The 17,210-nt window shown below is 46.4% G+C and overlaps 1 protein-coding gene across 2 annotated transcripts in view; it reads left to right on the top strand.

Annotated features, from left to right (window-relative positions):
* Thsd4 (thrombospondin type 1 domain containing 4) overlaps positions 1 to 17,210 on the top strand; it is a 516,099-nt gene that overhangs the window by 350,080 nt on the left and 148,809 nt on the right. The window contains exon 1 of one of the 2 annotated variants that reach the window (XM_021641541.2): positions 5,613 to 5,837. The exons of the other annotated variant lie outside the window; for it this stretch is intronic. Within the exon in view, the coding sequence (XP_021497216.1) occupies positions 5,766 to 5,837 (72 nt within the window). The 5' untranslated portion in view covers positions 5,613 to 5,765. Of the gene's footprint in view, positions 1 to 5,612; positions 5,838 to 17,210 lie in introns of those variants that run through there. 2 annotated transcript variants of the gene reach the window in all.

Here is a 17,210-nt window from a genome sequence, read left to right as displayed (position 1 = left end):
CCAGCACTATACACTGGGTAGCATAGGATATTACATACTGTGGTCGCTTTGGTGGACAATCTGGTCCCTCTTGAGCTCATTTTGGATGCAGGAGAATGTAGAGGTCCCAACTACCTTCTTTTGAATGTTGCTGTCCATCTGTCCTGGTGCCAGGGACGGAAAGAGTTCTTCACTGTGTGGTCTCCTTTTGTCTTAAAGCATGGCCTAAAAATGTGCCAACATCAATAACTAAGTGATTGGGTGGGATTTTATCTGGGGGGAGGGGTCTCCTATGCTTTATTCAACCCCTCTCCTATGCTTGTTTGTCAGACCTGACATTTCACTGTTGAAATTGCCTTTATGATCTGTGCACTTTTAAAGACATATTACGGGAACGGCCCCCTCTCCTGACGCACACTCTAGTTGGGATCACTCACGGCTTCCACCACCTGCTTTTAGCTCTTCCCCTTTTAATCCAGGCTGTAGTCTTCCAAGCCCTTTCCATCCTTCCTTCCTTCCTTCCTTCCTTCCTTCCTTCCTTCCTTCCTTCCTCTTCCTTCCTTCCTTCCTTTCTTCTTTTTTTTAGTAAGTTTTTTTTTAATTTTTATTTATTTATTTTTATTTTATGTGCATTAGCATAAAGTTGTCAAATCCCCTGGAACTGGAGTTACAGACAGTTGTGAGCTGCCATGTGGGTACTGGGGATTGAACCCAGCTCTTTAGGAAGAGCAGACAGTGCTCTTAACCACTGAGCCATCTCTACAGCCCCCCTTTCTTTTTTTAAAAAAAAAAAAAAACTTTTATTTTTTTCTCCACAATTTATTCATTATATATTCCGAATTTGAAGCCCCTCCCTCAACTCCCCCAGTGCCTCCCTTCCTCCCTCTTTCCCTCATCCCCTTCCCCTAGTCCACTGAAAGGGGGAGTTTCCACTAATGCCATCTGCCCTTGGCTTGTTAAGTCTCGTCAGGACTGCTTGGATGTTCTTCCTCTGTGGCCTGGCAAGGCTGCATCAACGGGGGTGAGTGATCAGAGAGCTGACAACTGAGTTCATGACAGAGGCATGTTCCCCTGCTCCCCTCACTCAGAGATCCACATGGAGACTGAGCTGCCAATCGGCCACATCTGAGCAGGGGGTCTAGGTCCTCTCCTCGCCTGGGCCTCCATCAGTCTCTGCAGGACCCCCTGGGCTCAGATCTTTTAGTTTTATTGGTCTCCTTGTGGGGCTCCTGTCCCCCCCATGTCCCTCTAACCCCAGCCCTCTTCCTTTCTTCATGCCTTCTGATCCCTCTTGGTACAACAGAGTAGCCTTTGCAAAATGCAAACCTCGCCCTGGAACTGCAGTCCCTGCCCTGTCAGCCGTGCTTATTGGGAGAAAGACAAAACTCTCTCATGGCACCTCCCTTTGTCTTCAGCGCTAGCCGGTGCTGGCCTCCCTCCTGCTCACTCTACTCACACACACCTCCCTCTCCAGTTGCCATAAAAGCCATTATTGCTCCCGAGGCCAAGCAGCCCCCTAATGAGGACAGGCCTCTCATACCGACACCTATCCTTCCTTTGCAGCCCACCATTGCAGTCTCAGGCGCTTTTCTTGGATTTCATTAGCATTGACCTTCTGAGCCAGCCAGCTCCACAAAGACTGGGGCTGAGTCTGCTTTTGCTGATCACTGCGTTGTCAGACCCCATAATAGGAGCCTACGTTTTAGGAAAACGAGCAAGTGAAGTATCTATCTTACTGTGCATCAGGCTTTTAATTCTCTTTATGGTGCTTTTGAAATATGTATATAAATATGTAATTTTAAAACTAATTTCTGTTCTTGTCAGAGCCGTGTATTCAAGTCCTTTCCCATCCCAAGAATATAGAAACATTCACTCATCTTCATGTGCAATTTTCATACTTGATTTGTTTGTCTGAACTCTTTAATCCATCAGAAATTTATTTTGGCATGTGGTGGGAATTGGACAGGTAACTTCATTGCTTTCCGATAGTTAGCCGTGTCCCCAACCTTTTTAATTCTTCCTTCGCTGGTTTGAATTGGCTTGATGATCACAAACCAGTGCTCTGACTCGTTTAGTTGGGGACAGGGCTTGCTTCTTCCTCCACTGGTGGAGTTCTATTTATTGTAGAGTGGCACAGTGCTTTAATAGCTGGCAGTCTTGTTTTATAAGAAAATAAGTTTTTATAAGATAATAGTATGAGCTGAAATTTGAACTAACGTTGACTAGACAAAACCATCACTTAGTGTCGATGTTTAATAGTAAATAGGAGTCAGGAAGTAAAAGCAGTCATTTGTATCTCTGTAAGGTTTGGGTGAAGATGCTGATCCAGAGAGCGCATTTTGAGTCTGTACATTCACGCAAATTCTTGAGGTAATGAATGTGGCATCGTGTGAATAGCCCTGCCCCCTCTTCTAAGGTAATTCTTTGGGGTGTCTCTGTAGTTAGGATGAACCGAAGCACATGAACGTCATCCTTTTGAAGGTCAGTACTCTTGGCTGTATGTCACATGCCTGAACCCCACTGAGCCAAGCAACTCAGCCTCCCCACCCCTGGATTCTGTAAGCCCACACAGCTGGCCTGCTGACCACAGCTGCTCATACAGCCGGGCTCTGGCTCAGACAGAGAAAGGAAGGGCAGGGTGGCTCCCTGTCATAGGTGTTCATGATTTCCCTTCAATGGAGAGAAGTTGCTGGGAATGCAACAGTGCTTTCCACTTCCACCTCTGTGGCCAGTTAATGGCTCTTCAGTTCACACAAAGGGAGCGTTAATTGCTAACACCTGCGCTCCCCATGCTTGGGCCAGAGCCTTGACTGCTGGCCCTGCCCCTGCCATAGGTCTATTTCATACAACACAGACATGCAGCGTGTGCCTCTCTGAAGAAGGTCACATCTTCCTTCTTCCTTCAAGTGAGGGACAGTCTTTACAGGAAACAAGCTAAAATCTTGAGAGCAGAAAATGCATGGTGAATTCATTGTTGGTAAGACAGAAGTGCACATAATAGAAGCGATATGTTAGAACTCTGATATTTGTCTCTCTCGTGCATACTTCCCTTGTTGCTTAGGTGTTCCCTGACAGCATTCTGGATGTTCTCCTGTGTTCTTTGTAGTGTTGCTCGCCATCACCCTAAAAACATAAAATGAATGTCTATCAGCCTCAAATATTATCGAGCCTTAAAAAGGAATGGCGTTTTTATATGTGCCACAGTATAAGTAAATTCTGGAAACAGTTCACTATGTGAAATAAGCCAGACAGAAAGGGGCAAAGTGTGTCATTCCACTTCTGTGACTAAACAGAGTCATGGAGAAGGAAAATAGATTAGGGGGTGCCCAGGACCAAGGGGAGAGAGAGGTGGGGAGTTGTGGTCTAATGCACACATATTTCTGTTGAGGATGACAAAAAAGCCTGAAAACAGATAGTCCTGAGGGCTGCACGGTACTGTGGGCATTCCCAGTGCTGCTCAATTGCATAACGCATGCTGGTTAAACCCTAAGCCTGCTATCTCTTACCACAGCACCTCTCTGAAAGGGCATCATGGTTAGTGCTGAGGAGAAGACACGTGGCTAAAGCATGACCTCTTGTGCACGGGGGTAGAGGCCGCTGCTGGCATTTCAGGGCTCCTGCGATAGGGAGGAGTGTCAGAAGTCACCTTGCAGGACTGGGGAAACACCCTGTGCTGGGAAGACACTTGCCTCGAAAGCCCGGGCACCTGAGTTGGGATCCCCAGAATCCACACAGACAGGTGAGAGCGCTGACACAGGCTTATATGGTGGAACGGGAGGTAGAGACAGGCATACCTGGAGGCTTGGGGGCCACCCGTCCTGGCCTGCTGGGCAGAGTTTCCAACAGGAGACAGTTTGTCAAGTTCTACTGTGACACGGCCACATGTCTTGCGTATTGCCTGAGGCCGTTCATTTGTTATGATGGTAGGTAAGTAGTTGCCGCAGACACGAACATATGGTCTGCAAAACTTAAAGTATTTACTACCAAACCCTCCGTGGGGAATTTCCCACCCCCTGGCTAGGAAACATCCTGGTCTTCTAAGGAGCTGGGCCTTCTTAAATAATGCTGTACTTCCGCAGGCTACTGAGTCGGTAAAGGTGCCTCTTCCAATGGGAAGCAGAAAAGGTCCATTGTGGCGGACACATAATGGTGAGTGGGAAGGAAGAGAGGCTGCACAGACAAAATGAAAATAAACCCTTGCACGTTCCTTTCCTCCTCCTTGCTGCGTTCCCTGGTCGCTGTGCGCACACCTGCAGCTGGAAAAATGAGCGTGGAGGTAAGGGTTCGAGCACGGGAACCCAGGTGTCCTGCCAGCAGAGTGGTTAAGGACCTCACTCTCGGGCTCAGAATGGCCACCAAAGTAGAGCTTGTGGATATGGGGACCACAGCAGCCTCCTGTCTCTTGATTCTCTGTGAAGAGGAATTCCAAGTGCTTTTCCCCCAAGCCTCCCCGGGAGTCTCACCAGTGAACGTCATCACATGGTCACTGGTAACAAGAAGCTGCCAACTGCAGTTAGGTTCGAGAGCTCCTCTTTCGTACAGGATGATGCTCCCAGTCCGGAGTGTTAGGGAGTTTATTTTACTTTCAGGGGCTGAGTTCTGAGCTTAGGTCAGACCAAAGACAAAGCCTGGGTCTCTAGAACTCGTATGGCACAAACGGTGCCAAGTTGTGTGCCTGTGTGTGACCTCTGATGTACCATCGGGTGACATGTCCCATTTCACAGGAGGGACCACCAGGGCTTTTGTGTGCCTTAGCAGGCAGCATCCAGTACTTTGTAGATTGTAGCCCTTGGACCTTGCTTCAGCCTTGCTTTCTACTGTTAGAGTTCTGCGGGCTCCCGCAGGCCTGTGTGGGCCTGTGCTCCTCACGTCCCCAGACTCACCCTGAGTCTAATGGGAGTTGAGCCTTCTTTCTCCAGAGCACCCTGCACACCACACTCTGACAACATTACCGCCCAGAGTTCACCTGTGCCCACTCTCCCTCTGATGTTTACATCCGCAACAACAATTCCTCACTATAGTGGTTTAGGTGCACTGACCCAGGAATGCAGCAAGAGGGAGAAATTGTGGCTCCCTCAGTCCCCATCCATTCATGTTCATGTGACAAGCAGGTGGCCCACTGATGACATCCTTATTTTCTAGACTGCCTTTCATAATGGAGTCTTTGCTTAGGTTTTTGCAACCATCAAGTCAGATGGAAAAGAGGAATGCAGAAGCCATCCACCCATCCCCTGACTTGGGACCAGTGAGAAAAATAAACTATGTCCCAGAGCTGGCAACTTGTGTAGGTCACAGAACCCTTCAGACCCAGACCTAGAGGTAAAAGGGCCCTGGGTCTCATGCTTCTCCAAACTGCCAGCCTGCAGCTCCTTCTCCCGGAGCCACTGCCTCCTGCCTGCCTCAGTTGGGGAGGCAGAGCCATCCCCTGCTTTCAAAGTGCTTACCTTGGAGCCCTTTTCATGAATGAGGCCAGAAGCACACTCCACATTGATCATTTCTGTCCCTCCCCTTTTCTGCTTTCTGTTAAAGGCAGCCCCCCAGCTCCCAGCTGGCTCCTGTCCCCTCCCCCAGCCAGGAGAAGTTATTACATGAAGAGATCAGCTTACCAGTTTTCTTCAGAGCAGAGGCTGCGCTCGGAGCCCGGGGTAGTACAGTGAGGGAAAGAGCCAGGGAGCCAGCGCGGTGCCTGCGGAGCTCCAGGCTGGACTCTGAACACAAGTGCATCTGCCAGCATTGGCGCTTGGCGGACGGCTTCTCCTCCAGGGCAGCTTTGACTCTGGGTAATAATGTTTGCCGGCTACCTTTTATTAACATTGTTCCACACTGAGACAGCAATGTTAGCAAGACCTGGGGGAGAGGTAAGCCAAATAAAATCTCTTGTCAGAAATTATGTTTTTGTCAGCAGTAAATTTCCCCTTCTCTCTATGAAGAGGGATCGGGGAATAGGTCTCTGCAGTGTGCAAAGAATAATGCTTTATGTGGCTTTATCTTGGGCTTTTCTTACAGGGAAACTCCTATTCTTCTTGAAGAGTCCTGTACTTTCTAGACTCTTGTGCTGAGATGCAGTTTCCACCTTGGGGACCTGGCATGGCCTGGGTGACACTCCTAGGGCGTGCTGCTTCTGCCGTTTTCAGGGGTCTGGGAATGCGTGTCAGATTCCAGTAGCGTCTGGTGCAGACGCAGAAAGGACACTGCCTTCAAGGCAGTTTCCCTCTCGTGTGCAGGAAGAGTATGCATGCACGAGAGATTGCCTTTCCGTACCTTCATGCTGTGCTGTGCGCCTTCACTTCACTGTGCCTGGGTAAACCTGTGTTTCACTTTCTGTCATGGGTGTGAAGAGGGAATGTGGTAGCCAGAGGGGCTACCGGTGTGCCTGGATCTGCTAGGAAACAGGAGGCATGTTTTAGGGTCTGTGAGGACAACTTCCTATTGGTCTGGCTCGTGTGTTTGCTGAGCATGTTTCTGGCCATCGCCGATATCTCCAGGAGCCAATTCTGATGCATGCAGAGCCGGGAAGTGTTGATCACTGAGCAGGAGAAAGGGGACATTTAGTATTTCCACCGCCCCCCGCAGATGAGCCAGCACCAACTGGACTCTTCCTCCATCCCTTCGCTGCTCACCCTGATGGCAAGTCTCAGAGAACAGAGCAGTCAAGTGCAGCCTTTCTCCTGAACCTGCTCTTTGAGGAGCCTCATGACCACATATACCTTTTAAAAAGGCCAGGAGGCCACTTCCTGGCTTTGCCTTTTGTTCGCCTTGTCGGGAGCCAAGTGAGCCCTGAGAGCTAATGTAATTGCTTTTCCCCTAAGCAGGCTTCCACGCTTACAGCTTGCTCCCCAGCCCACGTTGCAAGACTGAGGTGGTCATTTGTCCTAGGCTTCCGCCTGGTAGTTACCCAAGCCCTCTGCTCTGTGGAGAGTCCCTGGGGGAATGGAGCTCCTGAGAGGGACGTGGAGATGCCTAGTAGGTTAGAAATGCTGAAAGCTGAAAACACACCAGTGGCCTCTGCTTGTAGTTTAAGTTTGTAACTTCCCTGTTTTTGTTTTGTTTTGTTTTGTTTTGTTTTGTTTTGTTTTTTGATGTGATTAAATGACAAATGTGCCCACCTCACTCAGGCCGGAGTACTTAGGCAGGCGAGAGGAAAGCTCATATGGAAAGTATTTCTCTCACCGCTGCCGACACATCTGGTCAGGGAGACCCCCGCACCGAGCAGACCAGCGCCGCAGCAGCCCCTCCATGGTGTGCCAGTTGCTCTTATTAGCAGCCTCAGTCACCTGCCCACGACTGGCTTCTGGGGAGGGCCGCTCTGGAATGCATGCCTGGAGCTCCTCACACAGGCCCTGGAGCTCCTCGCACAGGGCTCCGCTTCAGCTCACGGCAAAGCCGAGCAGGAACGAAGCGGAGCTTGGGCACACCTTACCTTGATGGAGTGTGGATGGCACTGACACTCAGGAGAGTAGGCCCAACTGTCTCAGGAGTCCGAGTACGCAAGCTCAACACAGCGGTCAGAAAGCCCAAACAGAAGCAGTGAGATGCCTGCCCTGCCATGCCTGGCGAGATCTCCCGGCGCCTTCTTCTCTTTACCTCTCCATCGTGTGTGTGTGTGTGTGTGTGTGTGTGTGTGTGTGTGTGAGCACGTAAGTGTGTGGCTTTTTCTGCGCGGTTGGCTCTGTAAATGCCTGTGCTACAAGAAGACGGTGTAATTAGGATTCCTTTCACTGGTTAGAAGTGAAGTGATGAGGAAGGAACATGCCGGAGAGCCCCACTCCTTAAAAGAAAATGTTGTTTATATAGAGCTTTGAAAAATGTGGCATTTTATGGGAGCTTCTTTTTTTATGGCTGTGTTTCTTACAAAAGCAGACCAGCAAACATGTGGGGGCATCCCCGAGTCCCCACAGTTTTCTCTCCTCCTGCCTGCCCATGGGTTTTCCTGCAGGTTCTGATTATCTGCTCTTTGGGTGTTCCTTAAAACACACAGGAGGAAAGGAAGAGAGGAGAGCAGGCGAAGTCTACCCAGGCCGCTGTGCTGGCTGTGTTCTCAGCCTGGGACTGAGAGCCAAACTGGGGCCAGTGTACAGAGCCCATTGTTGTCTTGGGTGTGAAGTCCTTCTAGATAAGCGGGAGCTTGAGGGCCATAAGTGGGGGAGTGAGTGTGCGCAGAGGAAGCCTCAGTTGGCTGGCTCTGTAGGCACAGGTTCTTGCAGTCCAAGCACAGAGTAACCTGGCATTAATTCAGTGCGTTAATTGAAAAAAGCTCCTGTTGCCTTTGTTTCCTGGTTCCCACGGTGCTGAACCTAGAGCCCTGGGTCATTAGCATGCCTTTACCTTTGATGAGATCAGAATAGCAGCTATGGACACAGTGCTGTAGCCTCTGAAGGACTGTAGAATACTTGTTGAAGTCAAGCTGGACTTTCAGGGCATTTTTTAAAGTGTTTTTATCTGTAATTATGTCGGGGCGGGGTAGGCGCGTGCACGAGTGCCACGCCCACAGGGGCTGGAAGAGAACACCCAAGCTCCCGGAGTAGGACGTACAGGGTGTTGTGAGTCACCTGACATGAGTGCGGGGGCCCAGTCTCAGGCCTTCTGCAAGAGCAGGACACCCTCTAACTGCTGGGCCATCTCTCCAGCCACTGGTACAGTTTTTAAACATGCTTTGCTGCCATTTAGTCCCTGTTTCCAATACTGAGGATGGCACCATGGGCCTTGCTCACACACAAGGCAAGAGATCTACCAGTGCATCTCATTCCCAGCTGATTTGGTACCTTTTTGAGTGTGAAAGCGTGTCTAGACGCAGTCAGTGTCTGTGGAGACAGAGGAGCAGGGGGCTGCATTTTCTGTCCTTATCCAAGGGGATCAGTGAGGTCCTGTTACATGCAGAGAGGAGGAACAGGGGTGAGGTAAAACCCCTAAGAAAACGTAGACTGCAGTGAGATGCTGTCAAAGGATGTTGTTTTAATTTTGGTAAAGCAATGTGCCAAAACCCATCCAAATTAAAAGAAATATCTGGGCTGCTAATGGTTGCCAACTTTCCTGTTGTGGTGATGAAGCTGATTTGGAATTAGGTATTGGTGGCTGGGTAGCACCTGTTTGTGACCACACTAAAAGCTACTGATGGCACCTCTGCCCTTCCTTCCTCCTTCCTTCCTTCCTTGCTTCCTTCCTTCCTCCTTCCTTCTTCCTCCCTTCCTTCTTTCTTTCTCCCTTCTCCTTCCTTCCTCCCTTCCTCCTTCCTTCCTTCCTCCTTTCTTCCTTTCTCCTTCCTTCTTCCTCCCTCCCTTTCTCCTTCCTTCCTTCTTTCCTCCTTCCTTCCTTCTTTCCTTCTTCCTTTCTCCTTCCTTCCTTCTTTCCTTCCTTCTTCCTTCCTCCTTCCTTCCTTCTTTCCTTCTTCCTTTCTCCTTCCTTCCTTCCTCCTTCCTTTCTCCTTCCTTCCTTCTTTCCTTCCTTCTTCCTTCCTCCTTCCTTCCTCCTTTCCTCCTTCCTTCCTTTCTCCTTTCTTCCTCCTTCCTTCCTCCTTCCTTTCTTCCTCCTTCCTTCCTTCCTCCTTCTTTTCTTCCTCCTTCCTTCCTTCCTCCTTCTTTCCTTCCTCCTTCCTTCCTCCTTCTTTTCTTCCTCCTTCCTTCCTTCCTCCCTTCCTATCTTCCTTCCTTGCTCCTTCTTTCTTTCCTTCCTTCCTCCTTCCTTCTTCCTTCCTTCCTCCTTCCTTCCTTCCTTCCTTCCTTCCTATCTTCCCTCCTTGCTCCTTCTTTCTTTCCTTCCTTCCTCCTTCCTTCTTTCTTCCTTCCTTCCTCCTTCCTTTCTCCTTCCTTCCTTCTTTCCTTCCTTCCTTCCTTCCTTCCTCCTTCCTTTCTCCTTCCTTCCTTCTTCCTTTCTCCTTCCTTCCTCCTTTCCTCCTTCCTTCCTTCCTTCTTCCTCCTTCCTTCCTTCCTTCTTCCTTCCTCCTTCCTTCCTTCCTCCTTCCTTTCTTCCTCCTTCCTTCCTTCCTTCCTCCTTCCTTTCTTCCTCCTTCCTTCCTTCCTTCCTTCCTTCCTTCCTTCCTTCCTATCTTCCCTCCTTGCTCCTTCTTTCTTTCCTTCCTTCCTCCTTCCTTCTTCCTTCCTTCCTTCTTCCCTCCCTCCCTCCTTCCCTGTGCTGTAGAAAAGACCTAGAGGACCATGTGTGATAGGTATGTAATCTACCACTGAGCTACAGTTCCAGATTACGTACTTTAAAGTGTATGTGTGTGTGCATGTGCCCGTATGCGTAAGTATGCCTGTGTGTGCAGGGACATGTGTGTGTGGAGGTCAGAGGTCAATGTCACATGTCTTCTCTCTCTACTGTACTTTTATTATTTTTTAATTTTGAGATTATGATTTCATTTCATTTCTCCCTTCCATTTCCTTTCTCCAAACTCTCCCATATGCCCTCCCTGCTCTCCTCCAAATTCAAAACCTCTTTATTCACTGTTACTGAATGTATGTGTATGTGTACATGTATATACATATATGGCTACCTATAACCTATGAAGTCCATGTTACTTGTATGTATGTGTACATGTATATACATATATGGCTACCTATAACCTATGAAGTCCATGTTACTTGTATGTATGTGTACATGTATATACATATATGGCTACCTATAACCTATGAAGTCCATGTTACTTGTATGTATGTGTACATGTATATACATATTATTGCTACCTGTAACCTATGACGTCCATATGTTACTTGTATGTATGTTTTCAGGGCTGACTGACTGGTGCTGAACAAGCAATTGCTGTGTTCTCCCTGGGGAAGACCTCCTCTCCCTCTCCCAGCTCTCCTCGGTTGCCTATAGATCTTTATGTCGGGTTGAGCCCTCTTGGGCTTTTTCCACATGCAGTTTGGCATGTTCACTGGTGACGTTCAGCTCATTGACTCTCTTCACCTTAGGGAGTTTCACACATTGTGCAGTTTATGGCCGTACCCATCCACCTCTAACTCCTCTACTGCCCTTCATCCCGTCTATGGGATGTAGCCCATGGGACACAGGGCACCTACCAGCAGCCATAGCTCCAAAGGAGAGTGACCCTCCCTTCCCTGGCAACCATCATTGGCCAAGAGCCCAATAGCAGGATTTCCCTGTGCATGGAGCCCTCTGATTCAGCTAGCGGGGTTCACTAATGAGCCCTTGGGATGCCGCTGTCTCTGCCCCCCAGTGCTGAGATTACAGACAAGTACCATACCAGGATTTTGAACATGGGTGCTGGGATCTGAACTCGGGTCCTCATGCTTGGCAGGGAAACACTTTACCAGCTGAACCGTCTCCCCAGCCCCATTTTTCAGGGTTCATCTTTATCCTTAGTTGTTCTTTTTCCCTTCCTCAGATAAAACTGTGGTTCCTAGCCAGGTGTCCTCCATCCAGAATCCTCTGTGTGTATTCGTGAATGAGAGTCTGTGCGCGTGTGCATGCGTCCGTGAGGACAGGTACCCTCTGGTTCACACACGGCAGAGTCGGCCCTTTGCTGGCCTGTTCTTACCTGTTGGCCTACTGCACTTGCAAAGACCTCTAGAACACAAACTTGAGTCAGAGCAATGGAAGCCAACGGTCTCAACTCCTTCCAGACTTAACTGGGAAAGCTGGAATTGCACTGCTGCACACGAGGCCTGCCAGATATGTGAGGTGGATAATGTCTTCCAATCATAAGTTCCTATCCACTTTTCTATCAGGAATGGTTGTTGAAGTCTTTGAAATTTTATTCACCTTCATCAAAATACTCATTTGTCTTTTCCTCTGATGCATTTACATAATTCTATGTGGTCACAGCGTTCTGCTTTTATAGTTACCTGTCTACTGATTTGCTTATTACCTTTGCTGCTTGATATGCATTGTTCTCTTCTGTAAATCAGTGCCATTGGGTCCTGGTAAGCTTTAATTGAGCTACCCAAAGTTTATAAAATTCAAAAGTCTCTCATCTTCTCATGTGCTTTCAAATGTTTAAACACCAGAGGAACTCTTTTCACTCAAATGATTTTTAATATGAAGCATAAAGCCAGACAGCTGCTTTATAAAAAGACATCTTTTGAGTATTTAAGTGTTTAAATCCTGACTCTTGTTCCTATGGAAGGTGTAGCATTTAATCTGTATAGGAGAGAATGTGCTCTGTGAATGATAAGCAGACAGCTGTGAGCACTGCTCGGCTAACACCACCAGGCCTTCCGGCCCTGAATGTGCTGCCAGCTCTTCTGCCCTCCCTACTTTCTCTTCCTTGGAGAAATACTCTCCCATAATGTTATGGCTGTCCCATCATTGCTTTTAAAAACAGCAACTGCAGCTCGTAGGGGGTAGGTGATGTACAGCTGGGTAGAGGCACACAAATCTATTTTAATTCAAGACCAGTTTGGTCTACACAGCAACTTCTAGGACAGCTGGTGTCACATAGTGAGATCCTATCTTACATGATATAGTAGTACTAGCTACATATGTATATATCTCTAAAGGTCATATCATTTGATTTTGTTTCCTTTTATTTTTTTTTAAGACCATAGGAAGGAGGTGAAGCTTTTCTCTGGCCTTCTTTTATTAATAGTAAAATAATAGACAGTGGCACTCTAAAATTAGTCTAAGTCTTTTTTTATATATTAGTTACAGTTTATTTACTTTGTATCCCAGCTGTAGCCCCCTCCTTCACTCCCTCCCAATCCCACCCTCCCTCCTTCATCCAAGTCTTTTTTTAATATAATTTTTATTTATTATAATTTATTCACTTTGTATCCCAGTTGTAGACCCCTCCCTCATCTCTTCCTAATCCCGCCCTCCTTTCCTTCTCTCCTCCCATTCCCCTCCCTAAGTCCACTGATAGGGGAGGTCCTCCTCCCCTTCTATCTGATCCTAGCCTATCAGATCTCATCAGGACTGGTTGCATTGTTTTCCTCTATGGCCTGGTAAGGCTGTTGTCCCCTCAGGGGAAGATGATCAAAGAGCCAGCCACTGAGTTCATGTCACAGACAGTCCTATTCCCCTTACTAGGAACCCCACTTGGATACTGAGCTGCCATGGGCTACATCTGAGCAGGGGTTCTAGGTTATCTCCATGCATGGTTCTTGGTTGGACTATCAGTATCAGAAAAGACCCCTGGGCCCATAATTTTTGGTTCTGCTTTTCTGTTTGTGGAGCTCCTGTCCCCTCCAGGTCTTTCTGTCTCCCCCTTCTTTCATAAGATTCCCTGCACTCTACTGAAAGTTTGGCTATGAGTCTTAGCATCTGCTTTGATACCTTGCTGGGTAGAGTTTGTTTGCTTTTAAATTGTATAAACATGGTCTTTTGACATTGTATTCAGCTTGATTTCTCATTTAACATGGATGATACATGAAGCTATGGTTCCTTCATTTTAGTGTAACACAGCATGAGTATATAGAATTTACAATATGTAAATAAAGCATCATTCTTACTATAAACACTTATTTTTTTAATAAAGTTCTTTTTCTGTGTATGAGTATTTAGCCTGCATGTATGTATGTGCACTCAGTGTGTGCCTGGTGCCCTTGAAGGATGGAAGAGGGCATCAGATCCCCTGGAACTAGAATTACAGATGATTATGAGCTACCATGAGGGTGCTGAGAATCAACCCCGGGTCCTGTGTAAGAACAGCCAGAGCTCTTAACCACTGGGTTTTTCTTGTGTGTTTTCCTACCATGAACATTCTGGAACATGTGTCCTCATAAATATCTGCAAGTATCCCTGCAAGTTGTGTCGCTAGGTCATGTAGCTTTAGACTAACATAGATAATCCCAAGTTGGCTTGTACGGGTAGTTGTGTCCATTCTCATGTCTCCTACAAGGCAGGCACATTTTCAGGGATGCATGAGCTTTAGAATATTTGGTATGGTGGAGACTAATTTTACTGATATGTTAGGTATAAAATAGTGCCATTGTATAATTGGCATTTCTCTGACTATCAGCTGCTACTGTGTAACCGTGTATGTGCAGAGTATCCATACTTATGCTGTGAAATGTCTGTATCTGCCTCCTGATTTTAAATTTGATATTTGCTACTTCGACACCAAGTTAGGGGTTCATTACATAGTTTGAATCTGAATGCTTTGCTTGTTATCCCCTGGTAATTATTTTTTCAGTAGCTCATATTAAATTTTTATAGTATTTTTGGCTCAAAGGAGGCCCTTAGTTTTAATATATTTAAATGTGTGTTTTATGTCTTTCTGTTCTTTCTGCTTCTTAAGAAACTATTCCCAAGGATGTGAAGCTAACCTCTTACATTATTTTCTAAAATTACGAAGGTCTTGCAATTCACATTAAAAACAACAACATTCAATTGTATTTATTTTCAAGCTTTTTATGTTGAGCATTTTCTCCACCCATACTTCTGTGCCGTCCCTTCCCTCCCCTCTCCTCTTTCCTGTGGGTCTCCTCTGTCCCCCAGACAGTTTTACACACACACACACACACACACACACACACCTGCCTAAGAACTATAAATGAGCGAAAACACGTCATATTTAATAGGTTAAGTCTCTCAATATGGCAATACCCAGGCCTGATTTTCCTATGTTCTGTGAGGGTTTATTTCAGTTCTGTCTCTCATTGATAGGCCTGTTCATTAAATAGCCTCCTTCCTTCACCAAATTCACAGTGTTCGCTCTGTCCAGTACGAAGTTTCCAAATGTTTTCCTCAGCATCTGTCCTCTGTTGACCATCTCTCTGCCTCTGTGTCTGTGATCAATGTTCTTAATTACTAGAGCTTATAGCAACCTGTAAAGCCTATGTCTCCATCTTACTCCTTGGGAGGTGTCAGGGCTTTATGGAAATATTCACTTTTCCTAATGAAATTTGAAATTGTATTGTCAATTTTCCTAGAATCCTTTGGAGCTTTTTTTTTTTAATCAGACCTATGTTGAATCTGTAGTTCTAGATGAGAACACTGACATCACTTTTATGTTCAGACATTATATCCATGAACATAGTATAGCCTTCACATTTGCCTATGTCTTTGAAGATTTTCAAGAAAATGTAACCTTTCGTTACATAATTAATTAAGTACACAATCTAAGTACATAATTAAGTTATTTGTAAACGATGACCATTTTGCCTCTTTCAGTTTCTACATGTTGCTGCTGAGAACAGCTTGCTATAAAGTTTTGCTTTGTACACATTTTTGTTTTGATGATGCCTCTTCTATTCCTACTCTGTCTGAGGGTGAACTTTTTTATGCATAGCTATTGCATTTTTTCAGACAAGGATTCAATATGTAGCTCTGGCTGAACCAGAACGCTTTGTATACATTAGGCTGACCTTGAACTCATAGAGATCTCCCTCCCTTTGCATCCCAAGTGATGTAATTAAAGGCATGCTACACCACACTTGGTTTTAGGTATTGGATTTTATTTGCTGTTTTCTATCTACCGGGGTAATTTCTTCTTACTATTTTGGCTATATCTTATAAGAGCTGATATGTGATGGTTATTATTCAGCCTCATGTTTATAAAATTGACATGATCCGTGCGTTATGTAATTGAAAAAATAAGTATGGAGAGTTGGCCCTTTTTTCCTAATTATAATTTGACCTCTAACTTGATTATATTGTGGTCATGAAATATGGTGTCTGTGATTCTGAGGTTTTGAGAGTTGTGGCTTCATGGCGTGTTTTATGGAAAGGCTTTCTGTAAACGTTGTCAGAGTTAATTGAGGAAAATCTTCATTTTGATGCATTTTTTTTATAATTGAGTAAAGTTGTATATAGGGTGAGGAGGTGGGAGAGGTGCGCACATGTGTGTAGATTTGTGTGTGTGCACACGTGCGTGTATGTATGTATGTATGTATGTGCCCGTGTATCTCCATACACAGAGGTCAGCGTTGGCTGTCCTTCCTTAGCCGCTGTCCAGCCTGTTGTCTGGGAGAGTCTTTCACTGGGACCTGCGGCTGGACAGTTTAGGGATCCTGTGGCTTTGCCCTCCCCTAGCAATGAGGGCCCCTGCATTGTCAAGCCCCAGGTCCCGATGAAAGTAGCCCAATAGGCTCAGCTTTTTACACAGTGCCTACGCCAAAGCATTTTATCAATCAGCTACCTCTCTGCTAGTCTGTTAAATTGTCATTGATGCAATAATTTTATGTATTTACGGAATACAGTGGGATATTGCAATACACACAATTTGCAAGAAATTTGGCGTATCCATGCCCTCAAATATCTTTTATTTATACTAGGAGTTTTCAGAACCTTTTTTTTATTAGCTGTTTGAAACCGCACAATTAATGCCAACCGTAGCTATCTTGCTGTGTTGCAGAACCTTAAAACTGTTCTTCCTGCCCAGTTTCATTCCTGTCTCCATCACCCAGCCTTCCTCCTGCCCCTTCTTCCACTGTTGGTAACCTATGGTAACCAGTATTCTGTCTACCTTCATGAGGTCCATTTAAGCTCCCACAGAGAGAGCGAGCAGTCCTTAGCTCTGTGTTCCTAGCTTGTTTCCCATCCAAGTTGCTGTAAACGACATCTTTCATTCCCTTTAGCTGAATGAATGACACTTCCCTGTGTGTATGTGCCCTGTTTTCCTTATCCGTTCATCCACCGATGGACACCCAGGTTGATTCTTTTTGTGAACATGCACAGTAATAGGAATGCTTTGACATATCTAGTAAGCCAAGGCTACAGAGGAAGTGGCTCGTGTCTTCCATGTCTTTACCGGTGTTTGAGTGTCTTTAGATGCTTGAAGGCGGCATGTTGAGATCTCCCGGCAGCAGCCTGAGAAGGGGTGGGTCCTGGCTGCTGTCAGTCATCCAGTCATCCTGCCCTTTGTGCTAATGGCCGCCAGGGCTCAGCAGCCCTGCCTCAGTGTACCCAGCCACTCCTGACTTCTGAATGTTTCCATCTTCACAGTGATCTGAGCAGCCACTTCCTCTGAGGCTTCTTGCCAACATAAACGCTCACATCCAGACATTCCTCGGAATTCTTATCTGCTGACCACTTCCTTGCTTTCTTGTTTTATGGTTGTTGTTACATGTGTATCTTTTCTGCCATTACCAGGGAATTTGGGAAGGGAAGGACAAACATCTGTGTTAACTCTGCCAACTAACCCTGTAAGATGTATCTGGGTCCTTTCACTCCTCCGAACAAAACTTTATTGGATAAACACTTTTTCTAGACCTCTCTTGTCTCCTCTACAAAATGAGGGGATGGTGACACTGCAGAGTATATGCAGGCATTAATAAGGTGGCGCTGATGAAGCTTGGTAAACTACAGTGGTCTGTGCCAACGTGAAGGGT

This window comes from Meriones unguiculatus, chromosome 1 (assembly GCF_030254825.1).
Source record: "Meriones unguiculatus strain TT.TT164.6M chromosome 1, Bangor_MerUng_6.1, whole genome shotgun sequence".
NCBI lineage: Eukaryota > Metazoa > Chordata > Mammalia > Rodentia > Muridae > Meriones > Meriones unguiculatus.
The sequence above is the reverse complement of the archived record's forward strand: the minus strand, read 5'-3'. Positions and strand labels throughout refer to the sequence as shown.